A 14381-nucleotide genomic window follows, 5' to 3' on the forward strand; every position below is an offset into this window, starting at 1 on the left:
TCAAGAAGCAATTTTAAATATAAACCTCTTGTAACTATTTTGTAGTCAGAATTCAGAAAGGTGTTCTATAAAATGTATTTCTACAGATAATATTAACTGCAATACTTACATTGACCAGAAGTCGGCAGTAGAACAATCAGTAACACAAACAAAACTGGAGGTGCTACAGATCCAAACACCAGATTTATTTCATTAGTAAAAATATACTTTCATGTAGACACATGCACTGAAAATCCTATTAGAACAATCATCATGACCACCATGACAGGTAAAGATCCTCCTACTTGTTCATCTGAGCAGGTGAGCAGGTGATGAGGTTTGCATGTGACTGCTTCCAGTCTGCCTTGCTTTTATAACTTATAGAAAAAGAGCCACTGAGTTTGTGGAGTCTAATTTTCATCGGCTGTGACATGCAACTGCTGAAAGTTCAGAATGTTAATTTGTTGTATTTTGGATCTCTCTGATTTTAAATAGTAACTGGGTTGGTTAGTTGGTGTGAATCGCTCAGTCACCTGCTTCATGCCAACATCTGAAGGCTGCACTAGCTGAGTAACAGAAGTGTTGACTCCAAATCCCAGCACAGGCTCTCTGACTGCTGGACATAAGGAAATGTGGACAGTTTTGCACTGACATTAGGATTTAATGTAGTATTTAATTTGCAGGTTTGATTTACCCTCAACTGTGTAATAAGACACTCTTTCTGGGTCGGCCACTTCTGGGAAGGTTCACTACTGTGCTGAATTGTTCCGGTTGGAGATAACGGCTCTCACCGTGGTTCTTTGGAGTCCCAGAGCCTTTGAAATAGCTTTGTAACCCTTCTCAGATTTCTCAGGGTGGATTTTCCTGTTAAACGTCAATATTACTAGAATATGGTGATACCTGTCCCATAATGAGGGTTAGGATGGATGCAAGTGAAGCTTTAATAAAGATTATAATACCGAGAGCACAAGGCAAAAGACATAAATAAAGACCTGCAGTGATCAGGCTAGCAGGTAAAGCAGAATCAAACCCAGAATAAGCAAAACAATGGCACGGCTTGGTAAAATATAGAAGATGTGACTGAGCAGTCTCTTAAGTAGTGTTTTGTGATTGTCAGTGTGATCGGGAACAGGTGTGTGTGATTAGTCCTCAGGAGAAGGTGCCTTGTCTGTATTCCGTTGGGAGTTGTAGTCATCGGCCATGTTTGTAGTTCGTGGTGCATTATGGGAAATTGAGCTGCTAGTTTGCTTTGACATGACAATACCATTAATCTGTGAAACTGCTAGTTATTTATAATCCTGTAGAATTTAATATTGGTGCATCCAGAGTGTGAACTTGGACCCCTCTAAAACAGCCCACAAGTAAACTGTATCCAGAAAATCTCTAGAGATGGTCTGTATGGTATGTTTGTGGTTCGTTTTGTCGTCCAAGACAGGAAGAATAGATTTTTTGAATAAATTTTACTAGCAAACATGCTCCTCTGAGGTTGCGTTCAGCTGTAAGACAAGCCCTCACATTTACTTCTACAAAGAACTTCATATTTAACCTGGAGAAAAAGTCACCAGTCTACACAGCACAATCCAGGAAATGTTTATCATTATGAACTTGTGGCTCCACAAAGCCAGAGCTACGCACATTCAATCCTAATCCTACTTTTGTAGATCTGCATCTGGGACGAGGCCTGTTGCTGATATTTTATTGCATGATATGCACCGTAAAGCTACGCTGGTGAATATACAGCATGAATATGGCCAAGTTAAAGACGTCTGTACTTTTTACAATCCAATCGTGTAATTCAGCCTGGTGTTCCAGTACTGTATGAGCCTGCTGTGTCATCACTGGAGGACTCGAGGAGGCATGTTTACAACAGCTGTGTCATTGCTTACATGATTTATTTTGGCTGGAGTGTTCCTTTAAGGTTCTTGTAGAAGTGCTTGGTGTAACTAGATGCTGTGCAGTATTTTGGTGTATAAGACTAAGCTGATCCAGCTGAAAGGTTATATGGTGGAGTTTTCTTTTAAATAGCTAAAAGTCATGTTTCCTGTCTTGGCAGCAATCTGTGCTTGATATGACAGTTCATGATTTGCTTTGTGATTCTCTTCCACCTTGTGGTCAAAGTCTGTATTACACACAAAATATGAACATGTTGCTGATGTTCTTTCACCACAGACACTATTAGAAGCGCACCCCCGCCCCCCTTTTACTTTTTTTTCTTTTTTTTTCTTTTTGAAATTTAATGATGAAACCAGGTGCAAAATATTAACTTTAATCATGAAATATTAACAAGAGTGAGTTTAATAACTGATCTGAGTGTGTTTCCTGCTGTGGGTCTCAAAGTGTGCAGGTCCCCCACTGAGTCTAAAACTTCTACTGACCTTCTAATGACCACAGCACAATAATATAGTAAACTATAGTAAAGTAAAATAAGTAAACCTTAATTTATAATAGCGCTTTTCGAAACCAAAGGCTACAAAATACTGCATAATAATAATAATAATAATAATAATAATAATAATAATAAAGTAAAATAGAATTAAAAGTAATAGTAAACACATGAGTTGTAAGATGCTGTCGAACACCTCAGTTGAGCAGGAACATTAAATATATAACGGAAGGCTTTACAGAAGCACATTACTTTAATAATTTACCGCATACGCTGAAAAAGCACAATCACCTTTTATTTTCAGCCTAGCCCTAGACAGGGAGAGTAAACCTTGATCAGATGACCTTAATGACCTTTCACTGCTGTGCAACGGGCCAAGGGGCCTGTGTGAAAATGTATTTGCCCCCCATAGTTACTAATTCCCCAAATCTATGGAACTGCGTTCATAATGGGGTTCGGCTGGACTAGACGCAACCAGGATTGATTACTGCAAATGGCATGCCAAAAAATGACATCGGCCAACAAAAACCTGCCATATTAACTCCACCTTCTACATTTCTCCACAAAACATATAAAACACACGGAGAAGCTGGATTTGAACCACCAACCTGTAGATTCAGCAGCAAGGATTTTATCACAAAGCCACCAAATACCCACAAAGAAAATCACGTGTCATAGCACCTTCATCTTTTAAAATGACCTCCAGCAAAACCCCACCATCTTCGTCTCCTCGAGCCTCACGTATATTCAATCCCAGCTTTTGCAAAACTTCAGCTCTGTTCAACTTGAGATCTCTTGAGCTTAACAGAGAACATGTCAAAACTATCCACATAAATTTAAAAATGAATTCCTTAGATGACGTCGGTGTTGATCTTGCTGTCAGCCAGTCCTGAAGGTGATCTACACAGCAACCGTCCAGACTGCTGCAAGCCAGGCCTCTGATGTCCGAGGTCATCGTTGGTTGGCTTCATTATGATGGTCATTATGATGAGGGTCTTTTATTAATTACAGAAGAGTTTTTAGCTTTAAATCTCCAGAAACTTTTGCTGCACATGTGGGCCAACCCTCAGCAGCAGTGAGTGAGTCTCAGAGGGCAGAAGCTCCAAGCAGAAGTAGAGCATCAGGATGGATCTTGATTCACCCACACATGGCATTTAGAACCTCCGAGATCCCTCGGAGCATGTTAGAGCCTCCAGGGGGCAGCACTGCCTCACTCACTTTCAGTAAGAGCTTTCTCAGCGTCACAGAGGATCTGGAGCCTAATAAAGACTCTTACCCCAGCAGCAGCTCCATGAGTGAACTGGCAAACTGCACTGTGCACAAAACTCTTCAGAGACGCTGACGTTCAGGACGACGGGGAAAATGGTGGAGGAATCCTTTCTATGGCTTCTGAAAATGATAAATATTTTAGCAGAAATCAGGAATCTTCAGGCTTTTCTCCTGCTGTGCTGTAAGTTTTCACCTTTCCTACACAACTGAATAAACTGCAGCTGTAAATATTAAGCTTTACTGAAAAAAAGTTATTCATGACAAAGGTGAAAGTGATTATATAATAGAGAGTCATTTTAAACCTGTGCAGTAATTTAAAATGACTAAATCTACAGAGTTCTTACAGAAACGCAAACACTGCTAGTCTCATAAAATCTCTCAGTCATGACGAACAGCCCTTCTGAACACTTGTCTAATTGATATTCAGAAAGATAAACTCACCTGACAGGTAGATGAACAATCAGAAGAGTCTCACGCTCGAGCAAAGTCTTTAGAATAGTTGGGTGAGTTTGGTCTGTGTTACCCGTGTGGTCTCTCAGAGAGGATAGAGGAAGTCACTTTCAGATTTCAGTCTCATTTTAAAACAGTGTACTGAACGTTAATTGTGTTAATTGAAATATATTTCTAAAGAGTATTTCATAGCATAGAGTGAGTGAAGGGGAACCAGTGACAATTACTGAGCACAAGTAATAAAGAGTTGTGTTCTGCCTGTAACACAATCCTCCACAACCCGATGATTTGCTTTGAGCTCTGCTTCCACCTTGTGGTTAAAGTCTGTATTGCAGAATAAAAGTGCCGACACACTAGTGTTTTAACATTTCCCAGATAAATGAATCACTTCATGCCTAGAATACTAATCAAGGAATCCTTTAATGGATACACCGAGTCATTACTGACCAGAGTCATGCAAATATCCCTGTATGATTCATCTGTATGATCCCATTTGTACAGTATTGAGGTAACACGCTGCAATGTCTATACAATATACTGTTAGTAATAAATACAAAAAATCCATGAAAAATATATCAGAATCAATGAAAACGCAACCGTGTGTTCATTCCAGCAGTGAAACAGGAGAAAAGAAATAAATAAAGTTCTCAGTACTGATGGAGCCGTAAGAGCGCAAGGAGCACGATGACCTGAGAAAAACTGATTAACATTTCATTTAATATGATTTAATTCTATTTTATAAAATACACACTGATTTATTGTGGTGAGAAAAATGGCATAATTCCAGCATGATGCTGTTTTATCTTTAAAACAGATAATCCCTTTTTTTATTACAACAAAGACGTAAATAGAAATTGTGTTTGTCTATATTTCCCACTTTCAGTCGTCTCTTTAGAAATATAAATGTAAAATAAAGGCCTTAAAATAATCAAGAGCAATGTGTATACATAACAAACCTGCAAAATTCTATGGTCAAAATTCTTTTAAAAAAAGAAAAAAAGAGAAGTCACAGAAGAGAGTCAGAGGAGTCATAGAGGAGACAAAATAGAGTTGTAGAAGAGTCACAGGGGAGTCACAAAGACACCCCACTCGGGGTTCTTGGGTCTCCTCAGTAGGCGTGGTCCACACAGGCCGATGAGCAGCGCTCCGAGTGGAGCAGTGATGAGGATGGAGAGAACGGCCACGCTCAGCACGTCCATACCAAAACGCTGACACTCCTCATCCTGCTTCACACGCGCCGTGTCCAGAGCCGTCGAGCCAATCGCAGCCTGCCGAGAGAGACAATCGGCCAATCAGCTTGCAGCGTTCACTTTACCTTCATTTCCTGTTCCCTGATTAGTACAAACCACTGGCTCAGGACATCTCTATTTACTACACACATAAATAACACCATATATATATATATATATACATACACACACACACACACACACACACACACACATACACACACACACACACACACACACACACACACAGAGAAGAAAGGAGAGAAGAAAAGGGAAAGAAGAGAAGAAAAAGAAACGAAAAGACATGTGAGATGTGAGTGTGTCGTAAACAGGTTATAAGCTGTATGTAACGAGGCTGTAAGTGAAGGTGACCTGAACAGTGGCTTTAGGCATCCAGGCCAGAGCGATGAAGATCTTCTCTTTCAAATCAAATCCAGCGCAGAGCACCATGAGGAAGGTGAAGAAGATCCTCACACTCAGGGCAATGCTGAGAGTGGCCAGACCCAGAGCTGAGGACACACACACATAGACATAGACACACACACACACACACACACACACACACACACACATACAGATAAACACACACACACACACACGCACGCAGACACACAAACACACACACACACACACACACACACACACACACACACACACACACACAGACACACAAACACACACACACGAGAAAGAAAGAAAGAAAGAAAGAAAGAAAGAAAGAAAGAAAGAAAGAGAATTCACGGCAGGATAGCAAAAAGTAAACCACAAAGAAAACAAAATAAATAAAAGAAATAAAGCAAGGAGTAATGAAAAACAGAAGCAAAAGAAAAATTTAAAAGAACAATAAAGAGAAAAGATAAAGGAGAAATCAGGACAAACGAAGAAAAGACAATAACAGAAGAAACCAAAGCAAAAGGACAAAAAGGAAAGTAAGAAAAAGGAGAAAGCAGAGGAACATTTAAAAAGAAAGAAAAGAAACAGTTGGAAGAGTAAAAAGTAAATTCAGTTAACAATTAGTAATTCAGTGATGAAAAAAAGAAATGGAATAAAGAAAGAAAATAAAAAAGAAAAAGGGAAAAAGAAGCAGAAAAAAGGATGAAGAGAAGTGAAGAGGGAAATAAAACGATTTATTATCTACATGCAGAAAATATATTTACATAAAGAAAGAGTTTTCATAAGGCCAGACAAAGGGGTTTCGAAACATCGAAACACACAGCGTCTCCACGACATGACGGCAAACAATTCACTGAAGTCTCGCCTTCTTTCTTCGTGCCTGCCTTTGGGCGGGATTATGCTAAAATTTCAAACAGTGACGCAGATGTTTGCGGAAGTAATATCTGGACTTCAATCAAGGCGTTTTAGGCGGGTCTGGAGCAGTGCTCTCTGTTAGACAGAATAAATCCCTTTGTGATGATGATGAGCTTTGTAACTCTGCAGATCTTATTCATGCACACAAAGATAGATTACACACTAAATAAAAAGGAAAACATTCAACAGCATCAAATGACCCCTTTAATGCATCAGTGTGTCATAGTAAAGAATAATTCTTATATAGAAGATTGTAACAGAACCTGTAAATACACGGTGTGTACTTTGGACAGTCATATATAATGCACTTGACACTTTTACTTGAATTTTCTTCTTCCAAATCTAGTTATAAATATATACTCATTTCTTGTGTTTTGTTTCCATTTCTGTATCTAAAGGCATTAATAATATACATTAATATCATCAATAAACAATTTTGAATATAAACCTCTTGTAACTATTTTGTAGTCAGAATTTAGAAAGGTGTTATGTAAAATGTAATTCTACAGATAATATTAACTGCAATACTTACATTGACCAGAAGCTGGCAGTAGAACAATCAGTAACACAAACAAACCGGACCTCATGAAATCGTTTTGAGAAAAAACAACTCTCTTGGCCCGCTCCACAAATTTAACACATAGACATGAATATTTAATTGTGGTGAAGAAGATTGGTCTGTTTTTAATGAGGAAAGGCAAAACCACGCCTACAATAACTACGCTGTGGAGAAAGGTATATAAAGGGCTGTGTGTGTTTGCATAATTTGGACTTTCTGCAGACTCTCACACTTAGTTGGTTTTCAATAAAGTTTATTTACTTTTTGACATCTGCTAACCCCTCCGTCTCTGAAGTTTTTGACTTAGGCTGAAAAGGTTGATTTATCCACGACATTCTCTGTCTGTACCAAGCAGTGATATCGTGTTTGTGTTCCTGGTGTTGACTTTGTTCTCGTTTCTCTGCCGAGTCTTGTTGAGTCTGACCGCCTGACCTCCGCCTGTTTTACGTTGTGGATTTTTGCATTAAACTTTGGACTTGTTGTTTTGGGGTTAAACTACCTAACCTGCACTTGCTTCTGTCCGCGCCTCCTTCACGTGACAGGAATATAAACCTTTAGTAACTATTCTGTAGCCATTGTAGAAATAAGCGTCCTATGGTGTGCAATTCTACAATTAATATTAACTGCAATACTTACATTGACCAGAAGTCGGCAGTAGAACAATCAGTAACAAACAAAACTGGAGGTGCTACAGATCCAAACACCAGATTTATTTCATTAGTAAAAATATACTTTCATGTAGACACATGCACTGAAAATCCTATTAGATCAATCATCATGACCACCATGACAGGTAAAGATCCTCCTACTTGTTCATCTGAGCAGGTGATGAGGTTTGCATGTGACTACTTCCACTCTGCCTTGCTTCATTTCCTATGTAAAACAGGACTCTTTATTCAAATAGTCACAATGCACTTCTCCTAAAATTGTAAGGTGTGTAAGAATTTAGTCCTGACTGTTTCTATCTTTTAATACATCATGTAGATCTTCCTTTATGATTATAATATTCTGTAGTTCAAGAAGAGGCAGTGATGATTTTATAAAGCAGCCATGATAATATCGTGTATGCTGAGTGTTGGATCTGATTATTGACACATGGCTGTTCCTCACTAAAGGCAACCTGATGAACTCCTTCACCTCCTTTCTGTGCTGAAATTTGAGGAGGATGGGTCAGTGTTTGGTTTTGTTTAAATAAGCAGTCTGGAGTCTAAGGTAAAGTTAAAGTCAAATGGAAATCAGTCTGCGTCACCCATGTTGTAATTTCTCCATATTAAGAAGAGGACAGGTGAAGTAAGCAGATTTGTAGAGAGTTGTGTACAAGCAGTGAAGATCTACAACGGAGCTACTGAAGAAACACCAGCCTTCAGAGTTTCATATTACAGGTATGTTTTAATGCTCAACACTTAAATTTCAGTTAATTCTAACAATAAGGATAAACATTTAACACGTGGATTTAAAATTTGTTAATAAACCAATTATCAGCAAGTAAAAAGTAGCAGATTTCTTCAAATTTAATGATTAATTAATGAAGAAATATTGTAGCATGTTGAGTAAGGTTAGCAAGACATTAATATATTGCATTAATATTAAATAAATCTAATATGGTTAAAATGTTTAAAGGTTTAATTGAAGTAATACTGTACAAAACTAATAAAGCCCACAATCTTTGGAAATCAGTGTGTCTCTCAGTGTTGGGGAAATCACCTGGAAATTGTAGCTTTTATAGTCTGATGAAGTTAAGCTAAAGTCAAGCTGAACTTTTATAAAAGTAGTTCTCTCCTCTACAAGTTACTGACAAAAAGTAGTTAACTACATTGAAGATACTTAAACGGGCAACATTTTTAGTACGTCATGATTGTGAATCCGTTTAAAAATAAAAAGAACAAAAGCATAAACTTGAGAAATAAATATAATTTGATATAATTAGAACCTTTTATCAAACTTCTCCGGTTTTCAGCCCAGCTATCTGCAGCATATCTTTATCTATATCAGCTCTCTAGTCTTCCATCTGTCATGACATGATAAATCATTACCACAGTGATGAAGCATAATGGTTTATATCGCATCAAATGAATAATACTAATAATAATAATAATTCCAGTCTAATGTAATTAAATCCAGAAATATAGCCTACTCATTTTAGGAGATGTGGAGAAATACAATCAGACTTTTATATTCAGAACATAAAATAAATCCCTTGGCGTGCACTGATAAACTTACTGAATGATTTTATTTTATTGGTAAGTAAATGTAAACATTGTTGTGTTTCTTATTAACAAAGCGCCAGTAATCTTCCCTGTATCAGAGAATAAACTCCAGCGTTCATTTATTCTGGTATGATCATTTACATCACGTGACAGACTGTGGTCGGTCTCTTTCCGTGTAACTCTTTGAAGTTCTTTGTTCAATTCGCTTCAAACTCTCATTTTCCATTTCTTTGGAATAATCCACAAACAGATAATTGTCTCTCAGTTTAATTTTCGATTCTACAAGTTTGGGTTGTTGCATCCGAGTCTGATTTTTGAACAAACATTTAAATAAAATAACTCATTATTCTGATTTTCTATGTTTTGCGCTCGGATTGGACCGTACCGGTACCGCCGGGGGATGGAGGGGGTGTGGAAGGGGGGGTGTGGGGGTGTGGATGTATTTACCCAGAGTGCTGTAGTGTTATGTATAGGCCTATGACACATCTGATCATGCATTACGTTTCGGCTACATCAGACCTGCATTAACTGTGACTGCGCGTTAACAGCCACATATTGTTCTGGACGATGTGAGAGTGGAGTGCGCTTGATCATTATGAAAGTGTAATCCGCAGGTTAGTAGACGAGTTGTGAAGCAAACAAGTTCAAGAGGTCCTACAGCAGCAACATGGACTCGGGAGAGGCTCCAGTATTTCCTCCATTTCTAAATTTTGCGCATCGAGGGACATTGATCATTTTGATTACGCACGGTCAGGCAGAGATGGTGTGGATGTAGTCGTTCCAGCAGTTACTGTTTGTGGCCTTGTGTACGGTATAAAGATGATGATTGGGATGTTGAGAGCTTCGGGATACAGCTTGGGTGAAAGAGCTGTGAGGCACAAATTACCCTCAATACACTCAGATGCGAAGAGAGGGATCTGCTCGCTAAAAGAATCCCCATGTCTATTCCGCTGAGTATTCCGGTCACAAACTGGACCAAAATGAAAAGCTCGTGGGTTTTGGAATGATGCAAGTTGTTGTCTCTGATGGTTTCAGTGGGAAACTTTTGGGATTTTATGTAATGCGGATCAAGAATAATCTTATCATTTATGACGAGGTGTACCTACAGAGTCACCTGCTTGAGCCATGGCCTTTTTGAGCTAAGAGTTTTATCTATGTCTGTATCAACAAGATCATTTTCGGGCCTTTCGCACTAACGTCAATAGGCACCAATTCATTCAAAATCAGTCAAGACACAACCACGCTGCTGAAAGAAAGTGGGTAGAAATCAACTCGCGAATAAACTGCCCAGTTAAGTACACATTGTGTGTCTTGGTCAAAAATGTTTTTTTGGACATTGATGACCCCTTTTGGAAGTACTGTGTCTCTGCCATTGCATCAAAATGCTGCATGGTTGGGCTACAGAATTTCATCCATGCCTGGAATACACATACAATCCCATCCAAAGGCACACCTGATGCTCTTTTTGCAGCCCATCTCAGAAGCTCTCAGATCCCACCTCAGTTCTTTCCACCTGCTGAGGATTTTGCAGCTGACTACATTAGGAATGGAACCGCCTATTCAGGAACAGAGACAGAGACGGTTGTTCCCATGGATACTGTACATGGCACTGAGCTACACAAATAAACTCAGCTGGCTTTTAGGAATTTATGCCCCTACACATATACAAAAATGTGATACAGACAAACAAAAATTACTTGGCCAGATGCCACTACTGAACCAGAACATATTATATACTCTGTCGTGCTTAATTTCCTCTACGTATGTTAATCCTACTATAACAGCAGTTCAGTCAATACTGATACATTCCTGGATGGCCACAGAGCTGCAGAGTTTAGCTTTAACCCTAAGCAAATGCACCTGATTCAGCTATAAATCAGAATATGATCTGAAAACTACAGTGTGTTGGAGCAGGTTTGGAACTAAACTCTTCAGGGCTGTGGCCCTCTAGGAACTGAATTTTGCACCCCTGGATTACATGGCATTTCTATATTTAGATCGGAAATATACTCCTATTCCTGTGGTTCCTGCAAATGGATCTTTTGATCTGTCTATATCTATATATTTACATAAAAGATTTCCTCAACATGTGTCTTTACATTAGATTTTACAACCAGAACTGCAACTGAGACAGGCTTACAGGTACAGACATTATTGTTTATGGCATTTTATTTATCTTTATTTATGTATCTGACATCATTAGCACCCCCCCATATAAATGTGTGTGTGTGTATATATATATGACACTGCACTAAAGTTTTTTATAAACACCTAAAAATTAATTACTGATGATTAATAATAACTAGCTTTTAATGAATCCTTAATTTATTTACAATTAATTTCATCTGGGATGTCTTCTTGTGTTTGGTCGATAACTTCTAACAACATTAAATACAGGAGATTGGATCATTCTAGAGGAAGTAGAGATTGAGTCAACAGGACCGAGTGTGCGCGTGCACTCGCAGTATCTGTGCGAGAGCAGAGAGAATGTCGAAAGCGCCCCGAGTTTTGTGCGAAAGTGAAGGAACTCCGCCTTGGAAGAGATTCGCGCTCGCGCATTAATATCCAGTCTCGTGTTACAATAATACGCTCTGGACAATTTTAATAACAATATCGCGATAGAAACTGCCTGAGAAGAACTATAAAGAAGAGAAGAATGTCGTGTCTGAAAGCTGTCCGTTCCCACTGTCTGATGTATAGTGTAGCGCAGGCGATCAATTAATGCATGATCAGACGTGCCATAGACCTATACATAACACTACAGCATTCTGGGTAAATACATCCACACCCCAACACCCCGCTCCAAGTTACATACTAGTGCTGCATTGTGCGTAAACCTGCTCCAGGTGTTTGTGATCATGTGACTTGGTGAGTGACGTGAACATGAGCAGTGCTGATGGATGCTGTAGTCCCGCAAGCTTATCGGCTCTAACCTGACACCTGATCATGATCATGATGGAAAGCTTGATTAGAGAATCATTTACAAAGTTGCAGAAATAAATCACTTTGTATTTGATACTTACATACTTTTATTTTGTCCTTCAGATTGTGATTTTTTTTCTGACTCCTCAGCTGTCCGTCAATCATGAAGCTGAATCTGTTTCTCCTGTTTCTCACTGGTGAGAGCATTTTTATAAACCACTCATTAATGTGCACCGAATTGCAGGATTGAATTGTTAATTATACATTGCTAATTCTTTAATTTAGCCATTAGGATTATCTATATTCAGATATTCACCAGTTAAAGTTCACTGTGTGTTTCATAAAATATAATATCACCAGCAGGTCTGGTCCCAGTCACTGTATCCGTCCTGAGAACCGTCCCTCACAATTATAACCTGATGATGACACTGGTGACCTGGCCTGTTGCACAGAATTACTGCAGGGTGATGTACACTGACCTGGCAACCATCCTGAGTGATACTGATTGGCTACGATTTGAGAAAGAAGCAGCAAGCAAAGGTCTGACAACATCTGCCTGGGTCGGATTGTACAATGACATCAATAGCTGGCGCTGGTCCTTAAACCATCTCCCACTGACGAGTGTCACTTATACCTATTGGATCCCTGGACAGCCTGATAATTATTTTGGAAAACAAGCATGTGTTATAATAGGTGACCATAACGGATATAGTGGATGGATAGATAAACAATGTACAGAACTATACCCCTTCATATGCTACAATGGTGAGTCAATATCCTGATGTTAATTTGCCTAGTCTTGGTTTGATGGCTGGTTTTTCACATTTTGGGTTGTATCTTGGTATCATATTGTCTGTGAGACAGAGACGTGACTTTTGTTTATTTATTTTTCACAGCTAATTTCAGTGGTGCTGCCAGGTTCATCGGCATCAGTAGTCCTCTGTTGACCTGGCCTCAAGCTCAAACTTATTGCCGAACACATCACACAGACTTGGCCAGCTCTCTTAACAGCTCAGACAACGACATGTTACTGCAGGTGAAGAATATCCAGGGTGATTCCTGGACTGGGCTTTACAGAGACACTTGGAAGTGGTCAGATGGCACCAACGCTTCAAACATCCCATGGGCTCCTGGACAACCTGATAATTATGGGGGCCGTCAGAACTGCGCAGTGGTTAATAACGGACTGTTCTACGATGAACGATGCACCAACCTGACCTATTTCTTCTGTCACACCAGTGAGTCTTCTGTTCTTTCTGCTATTGATTCTAATATCAAATCAATGTTGACTTCAAAAAACCCAAAACTGAATAAAAAATTTATTTAAGCTTTAAATCATTTTCTGTATCTTGTTTGAAAAAAAATTACATTTTTGAAAATCTTTAGATGCCAAAAGAAGGAAGTGAAAATAAAATGCTATGATATAATAATAATAATAATAATAATAATAATAATAATAATAATAAATGCTCCTTTTTATGCTTATAAACACCTTCATCTACAATTTGTTGGTGTTCAGTGGCTTCTGGGTAAACTGTCTCTCAGACATTTACCGCTATATCGAGCAAACTTCCCTTGAGATAATAAAGTAAAGGGATGGTTGATGAGAGCTCATTAAAATATTTGAATGCAGCAGAAAGTAGCTCACAGTTCACGAGCAAATGACGGCACAAGAAGACGAAAGGAGATGAAGTTCAAATTAAACACAATTTGTTTTCATTTGGTGCAAAAAGTCATTTAGAAATATGACTGAAATTTTACTGTATAAAAATATAAATATACCATAAACAAAATGATAACGTAATCAAATCTAACACATAAAGGAGTGTCTGTGTAATTAATGTTCATTTAAGATTGAACTCGTTAAGCCATATATCATAATATTCATTCAGACGGTGCAGTGTCCTGAAGAGGGAAAACTTTACATTATGGAGAAATTAAAGCGTGTGTGTGTGTGTGTGTGTGTGTGTGTGTGTGTGTGTGTGTGTTCCACAGTTTACCCAGCGAGGAGTCAGATAATGAGACTGCAGGTGAAGTCTGATGGGAGTGTGTTTGATCCTGCTGTGCAGTCGTCC

General features: G+C 38.7%; 1 protein-coding gene and 1 long non-coding RNA gene across 3 annotated transcripts in view; both read right to left on the bottom strand.

Annotated features, from left to right (window-relative positions):
- The window catches only part of LOC108261750 (uncharacterized), a 34287-nt gene extending 29216 nt beyond the window's left edge, over positions 1-5071 (bottom strand). For both annotated transcript variants that reach the window (XR_008393795.1, XR_008393794.1), the window contains exons 1-2: positions 4073-5071; positions 3639-3751 (exon numbers count right to left, since the gene is read on the bottom strand). This is a non-coding gene — a long non-coding RNA (uncharacterized LOC108261750). The remainder of the gene's footprint in view (positions 1-3638; positions 3752-4072) is intronic.
- Positions 5072-5092: 21 nt separating this feature from the next.
- Positions 5093-5872, bottom strand: LOC128629443 (sodium/hydrogen exchanger 9B2-like). Its single transcript, XM_053677594.1, has 2 exons — positions 5683-5872; positions 5093-5349 (listed from the first exon to the last, which is right to left on the bottom strand). The coding sequence occupies exons 1-2, from the start codon at positions 5758-5760 to the stop codon at positions 5143-5145; spliced, it is 285 nt and encodes a 94-aa protein (XP_053533569.1). The 5' UTR covers positions 5761-5872; the 3' UTR covers positions 5093-5142.
- Between the last annotated feature and the right edge of the window lie 8509 nt (positions 5873-14381).

This window comes from Ictalurus punctatus, chromosome 29, assembly GCF_001660625.3.
Source record: "Ictalurus punctatus breed USDA103 chromosome 29, Coco_2.0, whole genome shotgun sequence".
Classification (NCBI taxonomy): Eukaryota; Metazoa; Chordata; class Actinopteri; order Siluriformes; family Ictaluridae; genus Ictalurus; species Ictalurus punctatus.

Excerpts from the sequence above, each read along its gene's own strand:
- LOC128629443 (XM_053677594.1), bottom strand. The coding sequence starts at position 5,760 with ATGGTGCTCTGCGCTGGATTTGATTTGAAAGAGAAGATCTTCATCGCT. Across the intron at positions 5,350-5,682 it reads TGCCTAAAGCCACTGTTCAG|GCTGCGATTGGCTCGACGGC; the intron begins GTCACCTTCACT and ends CTCTCTCGGCAG.